The sequence below is a fragment of the Dicentrarchus labrax genome, unplaced genomic scaffold (assembly GCF_905237075.1).
Source record: "Dicentrarchus labrax unplaced genomic scaffold, dlabrax2021, whole genome shotgun sequence".
NCBI lineage: Eukaryota > Metazoa > Chordata > Actinopteri > Moronidae > Dicentrarchus > Dicentrarchus labrax.
The window spans coordinates 23,493,842-23,520,563 of record NW_026136718.1 but is presented as its reverse complement, the minus strand read 5'-3'; the positions used below and the strand labels follow the sequence as shown (position 1 = coordinate 23,520,563).

The 26,722-nt window shown below is 41.0% G+C and overlaps 1 protein-coding gene across 8 annotated transcripts in view; it reads right to left on the bottom strand.

The window, feature by feature from the left end:
- palld (palladin, cytoskeletal associated protein) overlaps window positions 1-24,884 on the bottom strand; it is a 52,948-nt gene extending 28,064 nt beyond the window's left edge. For 3 of the 8 annotated variants that reach the window (XM_051376273.1, XM_051376276.1, XM_051376274.1), the window contains exons 1-7: window positions 24,725-24,883; window positions 22,350-23,348; window positions 19,152-19,187; window positions 3,513-3,688; window positions 3,010-3,076; window positions 2,027-2,144; window positions 1,834-1,896 (exon numbers count right to left, since the gene is read on the bottom strand). In XM_051376273.1, the coding sequence (XP_051232233.1) occupies window positions 1,834-1,896; window positions 2,027-2,144; window positions 3,010-3,076; window positions 3,513-3,688; window positions 19,152-19,187; window positions 22,350-23,347 (1,458 nt within the window). In that variant the 5' untranslated portion in view covers window position 23,348; window positions 24,725-24,883. Of the gene's footprint in view, window positions 1-1,833; window positions 1,897-2,026; window positions 2,145-3,009; window positions 3,077-3,512; window positions 3,689-10,864; window positions 11,028-19,151; window positions 19,188-22,349; window positions 23,349-24,724 lie in introns of those variants that run through there. The other 5 variants (XM_051376275.1, XM_051376277.1, XM_051376279.1 and 2 more) reach the window with 4 other exon arrangements.
- Between the last annotated feature and the right edge of the window lie 1,838 nt (window positions 24,885-26,722).

Sequence of the window (26,722 nt, the reverse complement as noted above, 5' to 3'; positions counted from 1 at the left end):
CTTTTTTATCATCATTCACAGCCTTTTGGAAATCTATGAAAGAGGATATTTACAGGATCACCTTCTGATATTGTATGTATGTATAATTATTTACTTACTTAATTACGTTCAAGCTAGCAGTTAGCTTTTAGTAAGAAGTAAACTATTGTCCATTCTGTTAAGATACCTAACATGACTCTTGCTATATGCGGACTATTCATACTTACACTCTCATCCACTATACTTGAAGTAAATTCACCTGTAAATATGTGAAAATTGTGCTTTTGGGCAATACAGTAGTTGAGATGACCCTCCCTCTTCGGATCCAATCAGTCATATGAAAGCTTACAGTCCTTAAAAAAACATCAACATAGGGGCTGATAACCTTGCACTGGAAAGACTTACATATATTGTTAGAGGGGCAAGAAAACTGTTTGTTAAAGTGTGGAAACCTTTTTTGGAATTTTTGGAGGATGAGAATGTTGCACTGACTTGAAGATCATCACTACTGCTGCTTTTTCAATTATTTATTTGTGTTTATTTACTTTTTTTATTTTATTTTTAGAATTATTTAATTTCTTTTTCATCTTTTCATTATTTTGTTGTATAGTTCACTTACACATTATTTATTATTACTGTGGTCATTGTTATTTGTATGTTTTCTATATGTGAAAAACTTAATAAAGTATTGTTTTTTAAAAAAATACAGGGGCTGATAGAGAAGCCACTGTAGTGTCTCTAACAGGGTTACATAGACTGGTATCCATCAACAAGAGGCTCTCAGTGCTCTTTCTCTCTGTGTGTTTTTTTGCATGGGTGTATTTTGGGAACACAAGGGGTGAAATGTATAATATTGTACAATGTATCATAGGTCTGACAATGTTTGTGTGTGTGTGTGTGTGTGTGTGTGTGTGTGTGTGTGTGTGTGTGTGTGTGTTGTATGGGTGATGTCACGGTGCTGACTTCACCAGAGGCGAACATCCTCTCATTGAGATGATTAAAGCCTGCAACAGCTTTTAAAGGAGGCGGCCGGGTGGGGGTTCAGACAAACAAATGTCTTTTTGTAATGAAGTGGAAAATGATTTAGGGCCTGACTGGATGAATGAGAGTGAAAGAGACCTGACCCCTTGTGGGTTTGGCAGGGCCGTTTGAAGCTCTGCCTCAGCCCGTCTCAGTCCCACCATCACAAGACCCACAGCCTGAGGGAGAGAGAGAGGGAGTTGGGGGAGTGTTGAAGAGTCTGAGCTGGAAGAGGGTGTTCTTGAGCTGGAGAAGGAGCTCTCACCAAAGCTTATGTTTTATCTGTCCCCCACTGCTGAAAGCCACAGTACTGCATACTGTTATTATGGGAAGGCTAGGAGTCTGAGTACATGTGTATTGGGTTCTAAGTATGTACTGTATGCGTGTATGTATTGCATGCATGATGTACCGTGTGTCAGTACGCACTGTATGTATCTGGGGCTGTTTTTCATGGTTAGGGCTGGGTCCCCTTAGTTCCAATTAAGTGAAATCTTAACGCTACCTCATACAAAATATTTTCAACTATGGTATGCTACAAACTTTGTGGCAACAGTCTGGTTCATGCCGAGGCTTCTGTGCACGAAAACATTTAAAGAAATGGTTTTCCATGTCTGTGTGAAAGAACTTGCCTGCACAGAGCGCTGACCTCAACCCCATCAAAGACCTTTAGGATGAACTGAAACTGCAAGCCACGTCTTATCGGCCAACATCGGTGCTCAAAACTCAGTAATGCTTTTGATACTAAATGGTTTCAGCAGCACATTAATCACCATGGGTTTGGAATCACATATCCAACCATGTAGTGTATATAGTATATTGTGTATGCAGACTTACCTTGGTGAATACAGGAGGACCTGACACCTCACCACCATACAATGACGACACCGGGCTCTGCATCTACAAAACAATAAAAACTGAATTTCTGAACAGGTGGAGTCTATTCAGAAAGGTCTCTAAAGAAAATTTTCCACATTTTTGATAGTGTGTATGAGTTTGTGTGGATTTACTGTGTACAGTAGTTGCTTACCCGCTGCAGGGGCTGAGACATGGCCTGGACCAGGGTGGAGCGATGAGGAAGGACCTCAGTGGTTTTTGGCGACGCTGAGCGTATTGTCAGGGACATTGAAGTGGTCTTCTTCTGAACTCTAAAATGAACAAACCATAGATCAGCACACCCACACAAAGAACACTTGAAAAGGGAAGCATTTCTCGGATCTATATGCTTTTAGTTCAAATATGATACTTGAATCAAAGAAAATTGTTTCCGCAGCAATTGAGATGGTATCAGTGATCTTGGCTTCAGTGTGTAAACAGAAAGGGAATCAGGAAGTAGACCAGATTTATACAACAGATAATAATCAAAAACATTTAGAGAAGGAAAATCACTCACAGCGGGTACTGTTCGATGGAGAGCAAAATCCTCCAAATGCATTATTTTATTAACAGAAAATGTTTCTAAATTTTGAATACACCATGTATCTGGATCTAAATTAAATTTATTTGTGCCAGATTGTTGTCAAGTAAGAGCTAAATTGAAAAAAAAATTAATAAAAAATCAAATGTGTCTTATTTTGAAATGTTAGGAAAGTTGTTTTAAAGTTCATGCATGCACATCTGGATTTGCAAAAAAACACACATGCATGTTAGGTCATGGTCCAATGTTTCACAAAATTAACAATTCAACATTACTTTTCATATGAAGCAGAAGAAAATGATTCAAGAGAAAAGGAGTGAAAGCAGGAAAAGGGTAAAAAGATTTAACATTTGGAAGTAAGTACAGGGGACAATCTTGACAGGGTGCTTTTTCTTTTTTAACCATATTAACCCTCTGCACCTCTCATTATTTAGAGTGTGGCCTGTGTCCTGGGTCAGGGTTAGGGCTCCTTAAGAGCCTTTTAAGGGCCTTGTGAAAGGCAGAAGACTTGATTAGCTGCTGCAGGGTTCAGTTAACCTGTTCAAGGGGTTCACTGGGTCTTTGGGTGACAAGAGGTCATGCTGAAACACACGTACTGAGGCATGGTTCCTGATCTGGACTTTGACACGGCCCCCTCTCCTTCTGAGTCTGATGATGAAGCTCCTGTGATGGGACAAAAACAAAAGCAGCGATGTTTATTTCTATACGATACAGGCCACCTCTTCAACAGTAAAACATACTAATAAGAAAGACAGATCAGCAACAGATTGCTAGGAAACTGTTGTTTTTAAATGTGCTAAATGTATTTACCAAAATATTGATAGATAGATTGACTATATTTCTCATAAATCCTGAACAAAAGCGATATATAATCTTGTCCTTTCAGCATGTCCACTCTTATCCACTAACATCAAGAGCTCAGTTGTGCTAGAAGAACAGCAGCTCTGGTTTGTACCATAAAGCAATGTGATTGTTAATAATTGTGCTGTAAAACATATAGTGAAATGTAGAGATCAGGAAAGGCTAGTCTCCTCATTGGTACAGTTTAACTTATATATGACTAAATGCCTCAAAAGTAAAAATAATAATAATTTCTGACCTTCGATATAAACCTCAGCGGAGGTGTTGTCTGCTCCGAGACTGTTGGAAGCCACGCAGGTGTAACGTCCTGTGTCGTCCTCAAAGGCTTCAGTGATCACCAGAGTGTGCAGGTTACCATCCCTCCAGATCTGTATGTCAGGAGAGTTGTGAAGCTCACGGCCTTCACAGAACCACCTGGCAGAGGAGGTGAATCACAACTTTAACCTGTTGCACCAATCAGAACAGTTCTGCATTACTGAGCAAAGCCTTACAGTAAGGAAAGTCAAACTACAGTTAGATTGATACACAGAGAAGAGAAGAAGAGGAGTGACAAACTGGTGAGCTAGTGATTGAGAACAAAGACACCAAAAGCATCCCCTCGTAGCTGGTAGATTGTTCAAACTGATGCTCCATGCCTTAGCAAACTCCAGAGCAGAAAAACTGACTTTTAAACTCATTATAAACTCAACTTTTATTTACTCAGTTACTATTTAGAGTTACTTAATTAGTTATTTAGTGATTCATTTATGGAACCAGAGATCCAGAGCTTTACAGAGAAAGTGGTCTTCGAATTGTCTTGTGGCTGAATACATATTTCACTTCTTACCAAAATCTTACAGTTTAGCCCTCAGACAATGGGGATCATTACTGAAATATATGTCTCTTTCAATAAAATTTCATCAGACAAGCGAATCAAACTAGAGCCATTACTCTTCTTGACAAATACTTGAACTTAAATATACCTTTGCCAAATATGATGGAGGCCTGCCAAACTAAATAACATCAATACCTACTCATTCACACTCTCACACACGCCCTCTGGGCATGTCTGCATTTCCATATCCGCCAAGCGTCAGCTAACCCTGAGGCACTGACGAGACGCCGTGTTACGGGAAGCAAATACACCCTTTCCCTCCTTCCAATCAGAGGTCTGTGTGTCTGGACAGGCGCCTGGGCCCTGTACCACCTCCCTTGGGTCTGCTAACACCGGCTTTGTTCCCTGATCTGGGACCCAGGTGAGATGAGAGAGAGACTGCAACACAGCCAGCTTCATCTGTCTCATCTCTCTTCACAGGATTATGATTAAAACAGACCCTGTGACCCTCCCGAGCACCATGTTGCAACATCAAATACAGGCTCAAACAGCAGGGGTCACATCACACATTTCCTACAAGCACACACATAAGTGCTGGCCTCAAATATCATTATTTGTGGGAATCTGTTGCTTTTATCAGTACCAAATTTCCTATCTTCTTTTTAAAGTGCATTATTATCCACAGTCTTCCGACACACTGTACAGCCCATCAGCACCCTATGAAAAGAAAGGGCATGGATGTCTTGTTCACCTCCCGACCTCAGCATTGACAGGGGGAGGGGCAGGAATTCCCAAAATGCCGGAAGAACAGCTGCTCCGTCCGCCCAGAGCCCTGACCTGAGGACGTTCCAACTATCTTTGAGGGCTGTATAAAAATTCCCAACATCCTGCTGCATGGCCATTACTTGATTTTATACACTCTGGCGTGTCACTCAAATGGCAGGCTAACTCATGTTCCAGAAAGCAATCCATCAGCGAAAATATTCAGACAGCGTTTCATACTCAGGAGGATTCACACCTGACAGAGCGGGTGTGGGGGCAGAGACTGAAACGGGGGAAAGTGAATGTATGAATGGCAAGCACAGGAACGGGAGGTGATGAGCATGAGTCAGGCCGGGTCAGACAGGAAAAATTATACGCTCTGTCATTGTTGAGACGGATCACACTGAGCAATTCATCAGCAGCAGTGACAGGTGGAGCAGTGCAAAGCCTCGTCACACTGTTTCTAACACCAAACCCCAAGCACCCCCCTCCCTGTGTACAATAGACTCCTCTAGTTCCTCTGTCTTATCGCTTGATGAAGTGAAACAACGGAAACTTGGCTGGCTCTATCATGCAGCCAGACGCCGGTGTGTTAAACGATAGGAAACAGATCGTGACATGAGACTAATGAAGAGTTGTTCATGGCACGAGCAGGGAGACCTTATCCACTGGTGTGTCAGGCCTCGAGGCAAGAGAGGCCAAAAGTCGTCTTTCACGCTTCAAACGGTCCAGCAGCTATCTGTGCATCAAACACAGGATCCAGACGGAGAAAGGCTGGGACAACACAGGCGTCCTGTGCAACATGGCTTTGTTTTGTGACACAGGCCAAATTCTTTGGTACAAAACTGACAGCACCCGGGGATTGGGAGTAAATTGTTTGAGCAAACCAATATGTCTGTACGGTTTTAAAATTAATTTTTCAGGATTATAGCCAGGCGGAGAAAAGGGGAAACAACTCGTCTGGGTGACTGCCATGTCTGCTGGGGATTTGCTAGGGAAACTCAGGTTTCTTTTGTTGGTTAAACCTCACGACTTTTCTTTTAAGTCACTCGCTGCATTAATCAAAATGCTTCACTGTGGATCTTGCAGCCATATGCTGTAAGTTTGATGTGGACCGCACAATACAAATCCCTTTCAAAATAGGAAAATCATTTGGACATTCTTTGAGCTCCGTTAAATCAAACACATACACAAAAGGGCTTATTGTAACACATGACATCATTAAACTAATGACTATTATGGCTGTTGGAGATACTGTAAGTGTGCATTGTGTGTGTGTGTGTGTGTGTGTGTGTGTGTGTGTGTGTGTGTGTGTGTGTGTGTGTGTAACTATAGTAAACAGAGGCAGGGGGATGTGTTTACCACAGGGTGGCCTGAATCTGTCCACATCCCAAGAAAAGAAAATATGGCATTTCCTTGCAGCAACATATGTGAACTAAAATGTAAAATAGAGTTGAGGCATTCATCAGTGGTCTTGTAGTGATTTTTCTTTTATTACATGTCTTCAGTAGTTTTCCACTCTGGTTATGGCCAAAAGGTCTACCAGGCTCTCATTGCTGAATGTAAAACACAGACCATCTGCTCAGTAGGAGTAGAGGAATGGAAATGTAAATTTGTTTGGGCACAATTTGACGAAACACAGAGCAGAGCACAGGATTCATCAGTGTGTGCTCCTCTGAAGCACAAACCATTCCCAACAAGCACAACAATAAACCCCCCTATTAATCAACCTTAATGATCTACCATTATGCATAATTACTGAGTAAACTCATTTAGAGACAGACGGTAATGTTTATTTAATCCCCTCTCTATTTCTGTGGAATGTGCTGAACATGGTGCTCGGCCTAAACAGCAGGGAGTGTTTTCTCCAGTTGGGGAGTGGGGACTTTGTTGAGTCACATACAGTCCAGCTGGCAGAGGAGGAACCATCAATAGTCTCACTTAGAGGGGAAGCAGGGTGTGTTAGAATAGCAGTCACTCAGTGCTTTGAGAAAATTGAGTGAAGGTACAAATTTCTTGGCAGAATGTAGCTTTACCACCCATTTCCTCTTAACACAATACTATTATAAAACAACTATTCAGAACACGCATGCAAAATAGCTGAAAGTGAACGCCTCACCTCTTCATTCATCTCCCACCCTAATGCCACCCAGCCAAGATGGTGACTAAACATCCCACCATCACAATCAACCAGCCTGTCACCAGCTCTCTGAGTAAAGATAGCATGTGAGGATGCAATTATACACATCGCAGCGAAGACAATTGATGCCAGATGATGCCTCACATATCAACAGAAGGATGATCTCAATTTCATGGTGCTCGCTACGCTAACCTATCCTCATACGGAAGACGAGAGCATTCCACGGGACAGGCCAAACCAGACCCTCTTGCCCTGGCCTCCATAGTGCGTGCTGAGGGCCACACTCGCCTCATCTGACCCTGTTGTTATTTGCTGCTGTTGATGGAAAATTTTATGAAGCAAGGCTCAGTTTCACCACAAACCCAAACGAGCGGAGGCCAGAGCGCAGAGCGAAGAGAAAAAGAAAGCAGGAGAAAGGGTGCAATCACAAAAATGACCTTGACAGGATGTAAGAGTAACAAGCTTACATAAACATACCCATAAGTCAATTGACAATCAATATGGGATGTAAGACATGGGTGGACTGGATGTATACTTCCTGAAAAGATGTTTGTCTTTGCTTTCCTTCCCAAGTTTGATCTGTGTTCAGTTTCTAGGCTATGGACCACAGAAGTCAACCAAAGTGCAACTGGACAAGAAGAGCGGCATCAAGGCTGTCTTTATCCCTAATTACAAACTACAATAGAGGTCAACTGAAACTGCCCAAACTCTATAGCAAGCAATGTTGGTTTTATTATCCGCGGTACATCTCCTAATTCATGCAAACACAAGATGGAAAGCATATTGGGTTTCCGCTTTCCCACGAATGCAGACTAAAACCAACAATGCAGCTCCACAAGGCACAGTGAAAGGTCTAAAAGCACTGAAGCTCAAAATATTTATTCCCACCACAGCCATCCTTATTACAGTAATTTTCCATAATACCACATAATGCATCATTTACCTGCTCCCCATGGTATGCAAAGGTACCAGTATTGGTACCACTGAATGCATCATTTACCTTCCCAGTTAAATATTCCCATCATTAAACTGGGATCAAGTTAACATGCCAAAAATCAATGCAACGCCACTTTGATTTTCTACCTTCTCTAACACACATTAGTTTTATAACATTAAGGCAGCATGGCAACGTTGATCTAACAGTCTGTTTATCAGTCGATCCAGACTGAAATACTACTGGAAAAGTTTGTCCTGACATTCACCGCCCCCAGGGGATGACTCCTACAGACTTCGGTGAACTGTGACTATTGCTCTTGTGCCACCAGCAGGTCAACATTTTATAGTTTGTCCAGGCCAACATTTAGTGAAATATCTAAAACCTTAGTACAGACATTCATGCTCACCTCAGGATGAATTGTAATTGCTCAATCAATGTCGAAACTACAATTTGTCCAATACTTTGGTTTATGACTAAATACCTGCAATAATAGCTAATAATAATAATACTAATAATAACTATTATTATCACTATTATTATTAGTATTATTATGTGTTAAGCACCTTTCAATCTTAACTATTACAAAACAACAAAAATTACAATCAGAAACCCAAGTGGTGCTAAAATTGGAGTGATTGAGACCTCCAAGACTTCAACCTCAGTCAATAAACTGGCTGCTGAGTTTTGGATTAATTGCAATTGTGAGACTGAGTGGGAGTTTAAACAGGTGAAGGTTTCAGCAGTCCAAGCGTGATGATATAGAAGCATGTATGACTTTTTCTGTGTCATTAAAATTGAGCATATGTCTTACTTTGGAGATGTTTGTAACTGATCAAAACAAGCTTGGGTGCTTTTCTTGTGTGCTGCTCAAAGGATAAGAGGCCATCAAAAGTTATGACATATAATGACATTCCCATCAGCCTCAGCTCTGCTAACATTGTACCATTGAAATATAAAAGACAAAGCAGGTTCCCCTCATCTCTACAGAGCATTTTAACACCTTTCAGCTCATTGTTTTGCTTTTTGGCCCACAACTCTCACTGCTCTTCAGAATCTTTTCCAGATGTAGTGGGAAGCTATTTTAAGCAAAATTGCTCTCATAAACCCATGATACACTACCTGCCCAGCGCCTAATAGAAGAAAGATTAAATTAGCAACTAGCTGGTAAACTCTAAGACACATATGGTAAGCTAAAGTCCCAGTTATATTTATATCTATAGAGTTGATTAAGACTAAAACAGGGGAGTTGGACTTTGATCAGATCACCAGAACAACTTCAAATGAATGCTAATGTTGTTCTAAATGTGCTGAATGAGTAAATACCCAACTGCATACCAACACATCAGCCACATTAACTTTATATCATCAAACATTTGTGTGATTCTCAGCTTGTTGTGTAGTTTTGCCCCGAAATGGCCAAAAAGATGGATTAGTGCTGCTTTAGTCTAGCCATATCATTTTATATTGCCTAACAAACATTGACAGAAGTAGTTTACAAAAATGTTAAAAGTTGAATATTTAGTATTGCTCAGTTTAGTAAAATACAGTTTTGATGCTGCAAAACAGTATTGGTATATTACTGTTTTGAGCTCCAAATTCTTGTTTAAAATGACTTCTTTACTGTGTGTTTATGATCCAGATAAAGCAACAGCAGATGTACAAATTCAACTTAATAGCATCTATTTGTTTGAGTGTTGTCATCTGGAGAAAAGGAAATAATAGCATCCCAGATTTGCTCATGAATGCATTCAACCACAAATGTCTCGATTAAAGATGATACATGCAGGAAACCAGCTTAATAAAGCAGCAGAAGCCATCTGGTGATGGAGCTCTGTTAATCGGGGCACAGGATCACAGGTCAGAGGTCACTGGAATATTCCGGACGGCAGACAGCTGCAGATGACAGCTCTTACCGGATGCAATGAAGGATACTTTTCTCCTAGGAATTTTAACCAAGAGGGAGGGTGGCCTACATTGGCAAAGTCTCCTTCATGTTGTCCATCAACAGACATTAACCACTGATGCATTTCAGGAGAACAGAACTCAAATGGTCCAGACTGAATCATCAAATGCATTACTATAAAATGTCAAATTAATTCTGAGGTTAGTAGGAATTTATAAGTAACTATACCAAATACTATAAAGTATACTATGTGTATAGTTCTTGCAGTTTGAATCAACAAACTTAACTTTATCTCTCAGTTCAGGAGTGACTAGTTGAATTTAAAAAAATGTGTGTGTGTGTGTGTGTGTGTGTGTGTGTGTGTGTGTGTGTGTGTGTGTGTGTGTGTGTGTGTGTGTGTGTGTGTGAGTGAGAGAGAGAGAGAGAGAGAGAGAGAGAGAGAGAGACTGAACTGAAATAGTGACAGACATATGCAGCAGCTGAGCTACAAATGCACACACTTCGGCAGAAATGGGGATGCCCCCACATGTGCGTGCATGCACACACACACACACACACACACACACACACACACACACACACACACACACATAATTTCAGTCAGTTTGGACAGGGCCAAAAGAAATCAGTAGAATTAAAAGATTTGAGAGTAGGGTTGGGTTTTTTCCTTTTCTTCACAAAGAACAATACAACCTGTTGATAGGTTCATTCATTCATTCACATAGAAACTACTCACAGTCTATCAGCTGTTGTTTCGGAGAGAAACATCACATTCTCCCGAAGTCGAAAAAATAAAAGTTAGCATTGTTCTCCTAAAAGCTCTAAATCCTCAGCCAGGTTCAATGAGACGTCACCCACATGACTGTACTCTCATCCAGGGTGAGTGTGCCCTGAGTCTGCTAACATCCCTTATAACAGTTAATGTATGGCTACAGCGGAGATCAAATAAGAGAGATTTACCACGTAAGCTCGACTTTTACCTGAGTACACCAGTAAATGACATCACCAAGTAAGATGGTTGTTCTGTAACTTACCTGAAGTGTCGTGCTGCTCCCAGTTAGTTAAACCAAATTCACTAAAGATTTCCTTGATCTGACGTTGCACATAGAGCTTCTCCTCCTGACAGTGTGACACACACTGAGCCACTGACACTCTCACACCAGGACTGCCACTCTGAGTCACACAGTCAGACGTACACACAATGCTCGGACTGAGCACAGGGTTGAGAGGGAGGGAGCTGCCCTGAACTGCCAAATTCCACACAAGACAGAGGAGCAGAAAAAACACATTTAAGACTCATTTAAAAGACAACAACTGTTTCAGTGTTACCCACAATGAATGCATTCATATAATTCCAGTGGTTGTTTGAATTGTCTCCATGTTTTTCTCTTCCTTACAACAAGGATCAACCCTACACATGCTAGTCAAACACGCTGCAACTCTAAACCCTTCATAGCTGGAAACAGGTAAACGTCCTCTAATGTGAGACATTTTGTGGGCTACAAATATGTAAACAAGCAGATTTAAGGTCATGGATTTTCTAGCTGTTTGTTTGTGGAATCTGTCTCCCAAACAAATAAAAATGTTTTTCTGCTCCTATACAAGCCCAGGCCACAGTCTGCTGACTATCAAAAGCACCACAGCGAGCCCTGGGCTCCAGCCAAATGACCCAGTCACCATGGAAACCTCTGGGGCTCCAAACTGTGACTGCAGGAAGGGGGGTCACGAAAATAAAAGATGACAGTGCTACAGTACAGACTACAGTGGGTCACAAAAAGAGGGCACTAAATATACTGCCCTTACTTAATAAATACCAAATGCCAGGACTAAGTAGACCACTTAAAAAGCCCAGTTAGGCCTGAACAAAAATAGCTTGGATAAGTCAGGATCTAAATAGACCACTTTGAGTTGGCAGCACCTGGCAAGTACAAGACAAATGGCAAATGTGGCTACTGTGACTGGTCATGCTTTCTACACACACATATTGAACATATAATAATTCAAAACACTACAAATGGCAAATTCACATCGGTCAGCAGATATAAATCTGGTATTTGTGGTTTGTTTAGAGCCCGAGGGTTGATGTCTGATGCAGAATGAAAGGGTGTGGTGTGTTTCACTCTCTGCAGGGGCTCCATTCACACGCAGAGCCAGTGATATTTTGGTCCCTGTCAATGAAGAGCATGAGAGGACTTCCACTGGGACGAAGCAGATGGGATTATTTGTGGGGCCTGTAACCATGATCTGCTCTCCCGAGCGTCTGTGTGTGTGAGGTTGTGCGACGCAAAAATCTACGATGAGAAGAACACACCTAACAATGTCCTATCCCAGTGGCACACACTGTAATCATTCGGCTCTTTTATTCTAATTCTTCTGGTGTGTGTGGCTCCCATTTTTAGCGATAACAACATGAAAAGCACCGTACTTCCCCTAAGTGACTATAAACATTGGTTAATAAGAGGAAGGGCTTTTACGGTCTCTGGATGTTCCCATTAATTACTGAATGACTGACAGCGGCCTTCTCAGACCAACTGCTTTGTCTGACCGGTATAAAAAACAAAAAGTAGAAATGCGCAGATGGAAGCAGCTTTCCAAAATATGAGTCAACAAGAATAAAGAGATTCCTCCCTCCAGGCAACATGCTGGGTTTATTAACATACACACACAGGTGCACATGGACTCAGTACAGCATTCACACACACACACACACACACACACACGCACGCACACACACACACACACACACACACACACACACACACACACACACACAAATGCAAAATAATTTCTCAGTCACACCATAAGCAACCAAACAGTCATCCATATTCAATCAGACACCCACTTCCTCATAATATCTTGCTGTTTAAAAAGGTTTTTCAAGGGTCAGTTGACGTCAAAAAAAAATGGGGGCATGTTGTCAGGACAACCTCTGTTTTCGCTCCAAGGAGACTGAACGACACTAACAAAAACAGAGATGTCCTCTCATGATGTCATACTGTGAGAACAATATATCCTCCCAACTGTCAAATAAATCCAGCATGAAAACCAACAAAAGCATCATCCAGAAGAGCCCAAAATTAAACATATCAGCCATATAAAACAAATGAGCCCACATATTTAAACAGCAACATGAAGCCTAAGTGGACTGCTGGCCAACAAGATGAGATGTCTCACTGGCCCACACTACTGTTGAGACCAACAGTGAGGTTACTTGTGTTTTTGGCATTTTAGGAACTATTAAAAAAGTAAAACTACATGTGGGTATGAATGAGTGTGAGTGGTGTGGGATGGAGGAATTTATTTTTTCATTTTTATGGTGGAGTCATGGGCCTTGTTAAACCTCAATCTCTCCTCGAACATTCAAGCCGCAGTAGGTTTTGGACATATATACTCACACCTATACCGAAGGAGGAGGTTTACATCGGATGTTGTGCTTCAGATTTAAGCAATTTTACAAATTTCTCCCATTACCACAATCATCGATCTTCCTGCCACTGAGTAATTACAGCTGGAGACAAACCACATAACAGTCTGTGTCAGCGCTAATTTTAGGTATGTATCATAACTTTCTGGGAACAACAATTAGATGGAGTTAATGCAACAGCTGAACCACACAGAGCAGATCTGTGATCACGTGTCTGGTTCTGCTCTGAGTCACCTACTGTTCAGTTATATCTTTCAAAAAAAGGTAACTATGATTTTAACAATAGTCACTCTTTTTGATAAGTTACCCTCCGTCCTGTTGTAACTCCTGTTAATTTCAAAGGCCAGTCACAATTTCTGTCTTTAGAGTTTTTATACAGAGGAGGAAGCCGTCTATAGGCCCAGACTAGTAAATATACTGAAAAAAATAAAAGCAAATGATCCTCCTTTCCACCAGCCACCCACGAACTTGCCACAAACATGCAAACACACAAGCATACAAAAATATCTGCTTCCATGACCACCTTTCCTGGTGTGTGGGTGAGTAGTGCACTGCAGTACCGGCATCCTTAAATATTTTCAGTTCTTACGCCAAATCTTAGCTAGTGCTGAGGTAGTCTTTGAGGGTGGAGATAGTACACAACATGCTGATAAGATACTTCACAAACTGGATGCACATTAGTCAGTGCTGAACTCAGTGTACCCTGTAATTCTGCTGTGTTGAAGACTGGAAGAGACAAGAAATTACTGTAAAACTACTGCCAACCCCAATACTACCAGAGGAGATGAATGGCAATAGAGGCGACGGGCTGAAGCTGCTGTAGTCATGGATTGAACTCTGCGACCTCTCCTCTACACTCTGAATTTATGGACTTAGATCTGAGCTCTGATCAGACACACATGAGCCAGACATGGAGCATCTTCCTGTGCTCCTCCTCCTCTTTCCCCTGTATGAAACCGAATCCCACAGACCCCCCACTCCAACTGTCTCTCTCCCGTGACATCAGGAGCCCCAGCATTCAATCGTAAAGAGGAGAAAGACAGGGATGTTTTATTCTAATGATAAAGTGCAAAAGACAAACATGGAGAGACCGAGGAACAAAGATCTTGAGTTTCTATGTGAGACAGTTTAACATTCACACAGCTGTTATCCCGTCACATGTACATGGGAAGGAAGACTTGAGCTTGTTTTTATGAGTCCTGTTTGACCTCTCGTCTGCTCGTAAAACAAGCATCCCTGCGCAGACTGATTTGCGCACAACACGCAGCCGAGCGCACAACACATGTACACACATTTTACAGTTTTAAGGCACCAGGAGAGTCTGCTGCTATTCCTATACAGACAAAAACACACCGACACACACAACACCGCACACTAAATTCCACCACTTCAATATTGTCAAAGATACATAATTGAATCGGGCTCCACATCAAACACAGCTCATTGGCAGCCACACAGGAATTCAGCGTCCAGGAAAAATAACAGCCTAAAATATCTCATCAAAAGGCAGATTACTGTAAGCTGAATCTAATGGCCATGCCTTATCAAGCATAATGAATAGCAGAGAGTCATTTAACAGGTGAACAGAGGAATGTAACCCAGTGCTTACTGTTCACAGCCCAGCTGTGGAACAGACCGCGGGATCCAGATGACTCAAAACAACTAACCTTAACTGAGTGCAGAACAGAGACCGACAGGACTCTAGTGTCTCAGAGGAAAACTGGCTAGCTACTGTCAACAACACCACTGGCACACCTATATGATGCCCACTCTTAAAGTGATGTGTACCTGAGCCCTGTGCTTAGAAAATAGGGAAGCGTTTGGTCTTGTATTTGTTGTGAACCTCAAGAAATTTGAACTGTTGTGATCTGACTGAAAGTGGTTTGAGCATTCATGTGTCACTGACCATGCGAGGCCTGCTGGCGTTAGTTAATGGTGATGGTGAAGTGTGTGCATGTTTACCAATGAGGCCTGCCGGCGTGGAGGAGAGGCTTTAGTACAGAGTAAAGATTTATGGAGTGTCGGCTGCCCATCCTCCTGTTGAACTTGTCTTAGATTACCATCCTCCTGCCGTGCATGACTGCTGCCTTTGTCCACAACAGACATGCTTCATATTAAATCTGGTATTCCACTTCTTCAACTGTCACTGATCCACTTATATAACTCTCTACAAATCTCATTTCCCTCCACTCGTACACTACTCCCTTTACTATTTAACTCTTTGTCTCCTGAATGTTTAGTTTAGTTTTAATTTACTAACAATATCTAGGTTGGTCACTTACTACAGGCAAAATTAAAACATTCCCTATTTTATTATATCAATGAAATATATTTATAGTAAGACTGAATAACACTGTTAATACATACATGGAAAAAAAAAACCTTTAGAGACTCACCCACTAAGCACTGAATGTGATTTCAACATGGTGCTGTCAGTGAGCCCAGAATCCCTTTGGTTGTGTATGGTCCATGCACAAAGCTAACATTATTAGAGGTTTATTCTCTTAACAGCTGTAAATGCAATACATTCATACTAAAGTCCATACAATATGTACTATGTATTTGCTCTCAAATACGGTACCCTTAAAAATAATGTAATGAACTTTTAACTTGAACCACATGTAGCCTTGTTTTACCCTACATGTCTATAGTGTCTTTAACTGAGTAATGAGTTCTGAGTAAGAACACATTACAGTTTAAGCTAGGTAGCCAGAGCTATCTAGTACAATGTACAGTATGTCCAGCTTTACAAATAGGATAAGTGGATTAGTGTGAATTTTGGTTCTGTATGTGATAAGGGGTCAAGGTCAGGAGCCATCTAGACTCAGAGGCCAGAAGAGGAGCAGGAAAAGTCTCACCTCGTTAGGTGAAACTTCACACTCTGTCTCTAGGCCAGCGGAGGGCCAGGGGCCACCGCTGAGGCTTAGACAGGACAGCTCCATTCGTCACAACTGCCATTAACACACCACTGAGGAATATCACTGACGTGTGTCCATCTGAGTGTTTTACTGCTGATATCTTGATGTATTAGTGTATATAATCTGCAGTGGGCCAGATCTGACAGCGACTGCACTAGTGGTGCAAGGATGTCTGTTCAGTGGTCAGATTACATTAAAGTTGCTTTGTCTATTTATGGTTAACTCAGGAAATTCTTTGATGGCCTGCACAGAACAAGCTCAGATGTACTGACGCCTTAAACACATCTTTGTACTCGTATAACACACATAGTCATGAACACAGTTCAGTCATCAGCACGGTGAGAACTAAATAATACGTCAAACTGACTGGCTCACAGCAACTTGTGAAATCTCCATAGAGTATCCGTAGTTAAAGTTCCACTCTCTTAAATGTTTTCACGTTTCAGGAATGTTAAGCTTCTGTCGAAAGTCCCCATATAGTATTAATTTCAAGTATGAGTGCCCCCCCACAGTCAGTCCAGGCTCGCTCGTTATTCTGAGCTTAGATATGAAATGACATCATGCTTGCAAAATTAAAAAAGGAAAAGAAAAAAAAGCAGGTACCAAAATACCAGGGCTTTTTCCTTCCCCCTCCTCCTGCAGAGATCAAATGAGCCCATGAGGGAGAATTTAAAATTATGGCCTTCTTGAAACAGGCCAAACAGTCAGCATTACAGTCGGGCTACGTCATGAGTCAGCAGTGGGTCACCTGCTATGACTTCATACCAAGTCTGTTTCACACAATGTAAGAGGAAGGGCTACTGTTAGCTGGTATAGTAACTACTTCTGCAACAACAGGCTAGTACTGTAGGCCAAACTCACATCTCTCCCTTGTCTGTGCACAAAGTGTCAGAAGTCAGTTTAAGTCCAAAAATCTGCAGGAAAAAGCTGGGAAAATAAACTGCGTGAACAAGAAACTAAACGCATAGGGGGAAAAAATGTCTCATATCTTTGAACTTCCTTAACATGAGCATGTAACACTGGTGTGAAATCACCGTTTTCACAATTCACATGGGTTGAATTTAAATGCTTTACATCCATTTTAGATCAACTAAAAAACATTTGGACCAGAAAAAACCAAAAGACCAGATTACTTTACCACTGAGTTGGAAAAAAACAGGGGCAGCATCTGTCAAATAATACTGGAACTGTGATTATGAGGTATAAGATGGTAAGTGGTATGAGGTAAAAGCTACATGTACAGGCAAGTAAAGAAGAGAGAGCTGTAATCACTATTTCATATAATAAAACCAGGATTTTTATGACAGCAACCAATGCTTACATCTCTGATTAACGTTTGCATTTTTAATTCATCAATTAAATTTTTCAGACATTTTGGCCACAAATTGATGATGCTATTCAACATCTAATCAACTTGTAAGAAACCAAAGTAGTAAAATGATTTTGGTATAGCAATGATAACATTTCATTGATACCCAACGTGGTTACTTACAAGTAACCACTTGCAAGGACTTCTAAGGCCAGGGTGCATTGGACCTAAAGATATAAAGTACAAACTGTGGAAATTTTTTTGAAAGTAAGTAATCAAGTGGTTTGGTTTCCAAGATTGAACCATATCTGTTAGAGGGAGAAGCCTTTTGTGCCCTTAGTTAATGTCTTTTACCCAGTGGAATAAAATGGTTCAATTTAGGAAGAGAATTTGCAAAACAAATACTTGGACTACATATTTGTGTGTGTGTGTGTGTATGTGCCCTTTTATGTATGTGTGCCTGCTGGTGTCTATGACCCTGTCAATATTAGCTCAAACAGAGCACCTCCATGTTTGAATTCAAACAAGGTTCATACTGTATATTTGGCAACAAATTCCATCATCAATCTATGGAATGTCGTCTCCTCCTGATGTTGGAGACACCACCTTGTGTAGATTTCATAGCAAAATTCGTCGGTGGCCTCTCATCTTCCAAAGGTTCCTCCTGTGGTTTTGTGTTTTTGCCTGAAACCAAGAAGCCGTAGCTGCTCTCTACCGTAGCTGCCCATCTCTCGTCATTCAACTCCAAGTCAAGATTTGAAATGCCTTGTTTGCACAGCAGGCAGTTAGGGTAATGACATGGAAGTGCATCAGACAAAATGCCTAAAATAGCACACTGAACACGCCACAATTGGAGATGGATTTTTTTTCTGTCTGCTTTGCAATGCATTGAAATAGTGATAAAATCAGTCATCATGCACCCGCAGCGTGTTTGGTGTTCTGCACAAGTAGACCTCACACCATCAATTTTGTTTAGAAACGCTCTCTTTAACCACACAAACACACATGCACATACAAGGGTCTTACACTGACTGCATACATTCCCCATTCTCTCGTGCCAACAGCTAATCTTAACCCAAAACTAGCCCCTTCAAGAAGTAAAGAAAGTCCAAAATGACCTCAGACTGAAGAAATGCACAAAGTGGTTCCCACAAGGATATAACACACGCATCCCAATACCAGAGATGCATCATTATAAACAGAGCATTGCATACAACATTGTGTGTGAGGAGCATGAAGACATTCTAAAGAATACCAGGCGCTTGGCACCGCAAGACTCTCCGGCCGAGACAAATTGCGGTTGACCACGGAAGACCGCGCCCAGCACCCAACCACCAGGAATGTCTCTTTCACTGGCTGTGCAAAACGCTGCCATCAGATCAGTAACTCACTAACTCATTAGTCTGAGAGAATAAGGAGATGAGGAGGTGTGTCACCTGCTTGGACTGGCAACTGCATCAAAGGTGCTAATGACATGAAATAAGGGATGTGAGTTCTACTTTTAAAAAGAGAAACATGCACACACATCTGCTTGCTTGTACACACATACAAATAATGCAAACTGTCAAGGATAGGCTGTTAAAAGGGATCATACAAAAAACATATGCATATGAAAATCTGTGTAAAGAAGCATTGTTAACACTGAAGATGCCCTGTGTACTATACTTTACTTTACTGTTTTCCCACATTTTGGTGCATTTTCTTCACTAAAAAGGAAAGAAAAAAGAAAATCAGTCTAACCACCAAGATGAACAAGAAAGATGAGACACAACATACAGTAAGTCACTGCCTAGCTGACATGCAGCTTTATTTTGCTGGTGTTTCAGCAAAAAGCTCTGCAGGTACAAATTCAGACACATGAGTGTGTGATGTATGAGTTTAAATAGAAAAAGTATTGGGCATATGCAGCAAAGAAAGCACTAGCTTTGGGTTTCTCCTTCAGCTAATATAAGATCTCAGCTGATAAACCATTTTTGCAACTGTAATTCATAACACGTCACCATGTGGATATCTTTTACACTTGATGCTTCCTGAAGATGCTCTGTTTTATTTTGGAATAATATATAATTTGCTGCCATCTAGTGTTCACAATCAAGAGCCAACACAGGAAGTGACAGCACTTCTTTAACAGCACACAGACAATACTTACTGAGTGCATGTCACTGAAAGAGTGGGCATCTGCAACAACAGATGAAGTCACTTTCAACAGTATAAAGGTCACACCCCTTTTTGGGACATGTGTAAACTATACACAAATTATGAAATGATAGGGCAAAAAGGCAAAGTACTTAACAAAGATTTTTACTTTTTCATTTTACGTTTATCTGCTATGTAATGTCAGTATGGCCACAGGGTCTTGGGCTCTCCTGTTTCCCTGTGGTTAAACATGCTACACACTACCTTCATATTCCCCAAAGAAGGTGTGGGGAGATGTAGAGCCTGGTGACTGAAAATGCCTCGTCATTGCATTGCCTGCATTCCTTTGCCTGGCTCCTGTTGGCCTGAAGACTATTTATACAGCCGCAGCAGAGGCCCCTCATAGCCTACTGGGGAGATACACATCCTGGGCCACTGACTTTATGTCTTCTGATTACACAAATACCTAAAAACACATCGTCTGCTCAAAACTTCTTTAATCTTTTGGAGGGCCATTATAATAACCTCAGACAAGACAAGGACTAGTTAAACCTGTGTTACTTTAAATTCTAGGTAAGATTGCAAGGTCTCAGAAGATACCAAACATGTCAGGATGAAGTATGGTGAAATGCACATAAATTCAATTCACATCCAAACTTTTCAATTGTATGTAATAGTGCAGCCTTTAATGGCATACTGACTTCCAATAATATAATGATTTAATGAAGTTCTGCAACAAGTAGATACAAAATATATCTACATATACAGTAAGCATTAATTCTAAGGAGATATCCTGAATTTTCATGTTTTAAAAGTGATGAATATAGAGTATCACTAAAATCAGAAGGACACACACTGCAGAAAGGCCATCCTTACAGCCCTGAAATAATCACATTCAAATATACTGCAACTTTAATTAGCACAGGTATGTCTTTATAGTAAACAACAAGCATGTTGACAGAGCTGTGAGGTTGACAAATCTAGAAACAAGAGAGGAGAGTATATTTAGTTTGAACTGGTGCAAATAACCAGGGGCAGGGGGTCCTGTCCTCCCAAACAGTTCATCCAGGCATAAATTAGACAGTGTCCCTGCTTTAACTGGCACAGGTACCAATGGACAAATGTGCTTACACAGAGTGGAAGTCCCCCCCAAACCAGAAACCAGGTGCTCTGCTTGTCAACACATGAGTATCTCTCACCTCCTGGCCGCCTTCCATCTCGCCCACCTTATCTCTAACGGCCAGGCCAGCAGGGCTGAATACTGATGCTTGGTCTGGTCAACATCACTGACACTGTGATATAAAAGTCTGTTCATATACTGTCGGTCAGTACATTCTCAGATCACGTCCATTCAATGTCTTCAAACTTGGAATATTAGCACAGAGCGTTCCACTAATGTTATCTGACCTGTGTATGACTTTAATTCAGCAGGTAAAATGTTTTAACACTCAAATTACATTAACTTATCCTTTGTGGTATCTAACCATGCAGGCTTCTGAGATATCTATCTGTGAGATCTCTACCTCCAGCTGAGTACAATGTACAGTAGGTGACAGGATTCATTTGTGGTGCTAGCAGCACTGAAAAGTGATGAGGAGCAACATGACTTTCCAAAACAAATGTGTTGGTTTCTTTCACTGTCAATGGCTTTCATTGGAGCTACTTTCAACTGAGGAAACAGTCCCTATTAAAAGTTCTGTGGATCATCCACAGGAACAGATTCGCTGCTTCTGGAAAGTTATGTTGCTGTTAACAACACAAATTAACTTCCATTCACCTCCATTGTAAAAAAAAAACCCTTTATTATTAATTACTTGACTTACCAAAGTCAGCACCAACTTCTTTATAGTGCTCAACTTAAATAGTGTTTATGCTTTTCAGTATCAAAGAGAAGGGCTCACATAATAGTGCACACATATAACAGAAAAACGCCAAGGTGTTTATGTAAGTAAACACAATAACTTATGGACAATAACAACAAGTTATATAAAAGTTAACAACTCTATCAAGCCTATAAAAACTCACCATCTTAGTGAATCTCAGTGCCATTTGAAAAACAGCTATTTTCCTCTTTTACTGTGACTGGAGATACACTTGCCTCTTCATTTGCAAACTCTCTTGGTGAAATCAAGTTGGTGTTCACCCTTAAACTGAGATCAATTAGAGGAATAATTATTTTGTATATTCATTATGCTATTCAAATTAACAAATAAACTAATTGTTACACATTCAGTGATGATTAAAATAATACATAAAGTAGATTGAAGTTTTGATTGAACATTTGACATAAACCTTTTTGATTTTGTTAATATCTCTCTCTATTTTAATTTTCCATTTATTCTATTGTAAATCATTTTACCTGACCCAGGTAATGACAGATGTTTGACACGCTGAAACTAAGTGTTTGAATTAGGTAAAATAAACCATGACCCATAGCAATGGTAACAAATAGGGCATCAGCTACGTTTATTTTCATATAGATAGTGTAATATTCAGAATATTGGAAGAGTTTAAAATGTGCTCTACACAATTTGAAATGTGTGATATGAACTGAATCTATTATAATATCACAAAAAAATTCAACCACCTCAATAAAGCCATATGTTTTTGGGTCAAACCTTTAACCTCTTAAGCAAACATGGACGCTGGTGTGATACCACTGAGAGCTGCATAACAGCTACTTAATGGACATTGTGGGGAGATTTGTTTTGTCAACTAAGATCAAAGCTTACCTGACGAGCGGCAGGGGGTTTCCTGTGACTCTGCATTCCAGACGAATGGGGCTTCCTTCTGCCACCTCCTGACTCTTCAGCTTCTGGAGGAAGCAGGGAGGAGACAACGGTCCATTAGAGGTCGGAGCTCCAGAGTGCTGGTACCTTGCAGAGGCTGCGACTCCCATCGGGGCTCCAGACTGTGGCTCCAAGGTCATGGCCGGCTGGTTGTACTGTGTCTCCGCTTGCTGGCTGGGAGGCAGAGAGGGAGCAGAGACTGAGCCCTGAGGGACTGGTCTCCGACTCCTCGGAGACAGATAGCCACTGTCAGGAGAGGAGGAGTCCTCCTCTCCTTGCTGCTCCAGTTGAGCAGAACCTTTGAAGATGGACGACAACTCTTCGATGAACGTGGCCGCTCGACTACAGAACTCTGTGGCTGAAGATGCCCGATCATTCAGCTCCAGGCCTTCATGAACCAGCCTGGGTTTATCCTGCTTATAAACTGGCTGGATGGGTTTGTGGCGGACAACCTTCTCAGTAGAAGTCGGAGCCTCACTGGACACCTGTACCGATTTGCTGAGAGGGGCGTTCTGGCTGGAAGAGACTTCAGCTGCTGCATTGTCATCTGGGCAAGGGGCTTTGGTCTGGTGCTGTAGGTTTGGGCTCCTGGTGAGGTTTACAGTAGTCTGGGGAGGCACAGGAAGAGAAGGGACATGTTGGAGAGCCTGCTCCTGGGATGAAAGATTAGAGGGGCCTGGATCTTCAGATTGAAATGGTTCACCAAAGGCCTCCCGGGCCAGGTCCAGGCTACGATTAATCTCATCTGCACTCAAGAAGGCAGTCAGATCTGCAAAGTCCCCATCTCCAGAATCCAGCTCTGTCACTGAGTCCAGGTAGTGTTCCCCATCAGAGGATGCCTCAGAAAACACACCCCCATCGCCCTCCAGAGTCCTGCCTCCTGCCGGGTCCTTCAGCAGCAGAGAGATGGGGAGTGGTTGATTCCAACTCCCGTCCTGCATCCTGGAAGACACATCAACTGTCATTAACCAGCAAATTACACACATTTACACTGCGGACAGTACAGTTTCTACTGCATATATCACATTGCTATTAGTAGAAAGGGAAATGACAAACAGTTACAAAAGGAGTCAAGCTTAAAATACAGCCTTTTATTGATATTACTCTTGTAGCCATAGCTGGCAGGATGACTCAGGCCAGTGTTGTCTGGACACAGTTGGTGGGTATTAGCAAAGGCCTTAACTGAGGTCACAGTGAACATGACTGGCATTTCTTACTCACTGTTTCTGACGGGACATTTTACCCTGTCACTCTGTTCTTTATTGTACTTACCTTACACGTGTTTTACTCCACTTTAACAGAGATTAACAATTACTTTCCTTGATCCAGTGGGTTTTTTTTGTAATCAATTACTGATGCTGTAGGAAGAGTAGGCCAGCTACAGTTGCATGAATCAATGAATGTTATTGTAAAAAGGCCACACCCAACATTATATAAAATCTATCGCTATTTAGTCATCTAATCCAAAATAAATGTGCACGGTGTGTATGTGCTGTAAATTTACGTCACCTGATGCATCCTTACTGGCTAGTTTACCCATAAGTCTCACTTTTTGACTGTAAAATGGGTCACATACACATGTAATTTAAAATAGGTGTGTTTCTTCTCTCGGGATGTTGACTCTAGATGTATAGCATGTTGTGAAGCTGTCGGTGTAGATGCATGTACAACGCAGTGTGACACTCATGGCGTCCTGAAGACCAGCTGTTGTTATTTTTAATCTCCTGGGCTATGTTTCACAGCAGCAGCACAAACTCACCCACCCTGACTTTAGGCAGAGAGGTCCGTGAAACTCAGACACTACCTTCAAACACACACAGGTAGACATGGACGTGCACAAACACCCACTGAGAGACTCTGGGTTAAAGCATTAAAGAGACAAGCAGAAACTATGTCTCTCAAATGTGCTGAAGAGAACAATAACGGCACAGTGCTTATTAAATATGAATGTGGAAAATTTTAAACATTGAGACTGATTGACAGAATGTTAACAACTGTCAGTGCTGGCAACGTTTCCACTAACCCCTTTTCAAGATTTTCTACCCCTTATTATGTTAAATATTTACTGTATCTTATATATGTATTTTAACAGTATTTGTTATATATAATACAAATAAATAGCTTAAACTGAGAAGGAATCAAAATCTCCTTAAAAGAACATGACAGAGAAGATATTGTATATGTCAAGTTTAAACTGATACTGAATGTAACTACCACATTTAAAACAGTTACACTGTTACATTAAATGACTAACACTCTTGATGCAACCATACCATAAAATGCTGTTGAGAGTATCAACAAAAAAGAGCTAAACTTACCTTAAGGTGGGCTATTTGACACTCGATCCTGGTTTAGTGGTTCCAGGTTTGTCTCGTTTATTAAGTAAGAATGAGCTAAAAAGAAGCTTCTCTTTCCAGAAGAGCAGCCTTATTGGACAGACAGTCAGCAGGATCTCTCAGGTTCAGGGTCCAATTGCGTACTGCCTCTGCAGTGGCCTGCTGTCCCATCTGTCCCGGTCTCTAACTGCTCACTGTGTGGGGCTATATTTGGCCCCGGCTCAGGTTTCACAGCCAGGACACTGGCAAGAAGAGAGAGTGTTATGGTAGTCCAGGGGAACAGAAGGTAGTGGTGACATTTTCACAAAAAACAGTGTTTGTTAATTAAACACAGTAAACATGGAAAACAGTGCATCCTGTAGTAATACATGACACCACACACCCACAATATGCACTAATAAGACCTACAATTGTGCTTCATGCAACATTCAGAGGCTCTTAGTGTGCATTGGCCACTCTTAAAAACAAAGGTTTGGATAATGAAGAGATAGATACGTCAGTTCCTGGTTGGGTTATGGGTTGTCCGGTGAAGACGTCTAATATGACACAGTGAAGTGACAGCAGCTTGTCAGTGTTGCTACAGTGTCCAGCTACCCGATGACCCCAGACCACCCACTTATCTGTCTCACCTATGGGTAAGTCATCTGAAAATGGGCCTGGGAGGATTTAGCAGAGACTAGTGCGTTAGCAGTTTGGTCAAGGTCAATGCTGCTCTCATGGAGCATGTTCAGATTCAAATAAGACATTTTAAACCCTCTGCCCAGCCAACACATGACATACAGAATTGTCTCATAAGGTATACCAAAAGAAGATGGCTCAGACTAAAGACAAAACAGTGGGTTAGAAGGCTATCAGACAGTCGAGGACCACGCAGCCTCACTTGCTCTATTTCTAGGCCACTATCACATTTTGTGCTCTCAGAGCTATTCTGGTTGTTCATCAATCTACTGATTACAGTTAAGTACCAGTGATACATTTGGAAAGAATTTCCACTGTATAGCTACCTACTTCACACACACACACACACACACACACACACACACACACACACACACACACACACACTAGTTAATGTGTAATCTTCTAAATACTCGCTTGTCACCATACCCCAGTTAGTAATAACTGGTACTGATGTATTAAGTAAAAATAAATGCATTATTTAGTGGTGACATCTATAGACTTGGATCTGTTCCGAGATCTATGTAAGAATAGCACTGGAACATTTCCACCTCTTTCATACTGTTATGTGCCAACCACAACAGATTGTTTACATGTCGTCTACATTCAGTAATTATCTATAGTGTTTCTATAGAAAAGGGGGAGAAATTTATCTCAGCTTTTCATTCATTTCTGTGAAGAAAACAAAATAAAATGGTAATTTTTAAAGTTTAGATTATCAACTAAGATATAAACTTAAAAAGATCTCACAGGATAAGGGCTTGTGGAGACCTGAACTCAAACCATATTCACAGAGCCTTCCTACTAAACAGCCTGGTCCTGCATCACAAATGTATGCAGTTAAAACAACCAAAGAGCAGAACAATGACTAAACATTAGTGAGAAAAAAACAAAAAAATCTCAAAACATACATTAACATTAAAGAGACATAAAAAGTTCCTTATAATATCAGGAAAACTAATCTCTGTTGTAATATTCACAGAAAATAATCAGCTTGAAATTAATCCTGTGACCACCAGGTCAACTGTCATCAGCTAGTCAAAGAAAGATGAAACTGAATATCAACATAGGGATAAGAAGGTTATAAGGACCTCTCCAATAATTGTGTTGTTTTTAAAATAACATTTAAAATGAATAAACAGTGGTTTGATAACAAAGTATTAATTATTAATAAATATAGACACTATTAACATTGGCGCTAGCATTATCGACAATGCTAAATAATATTAATTATGTGTTAATATTGGTGTTGTTCCCACAGACACATGGATGTGTAGTCTGACAGTAACCACTTAAAAATAA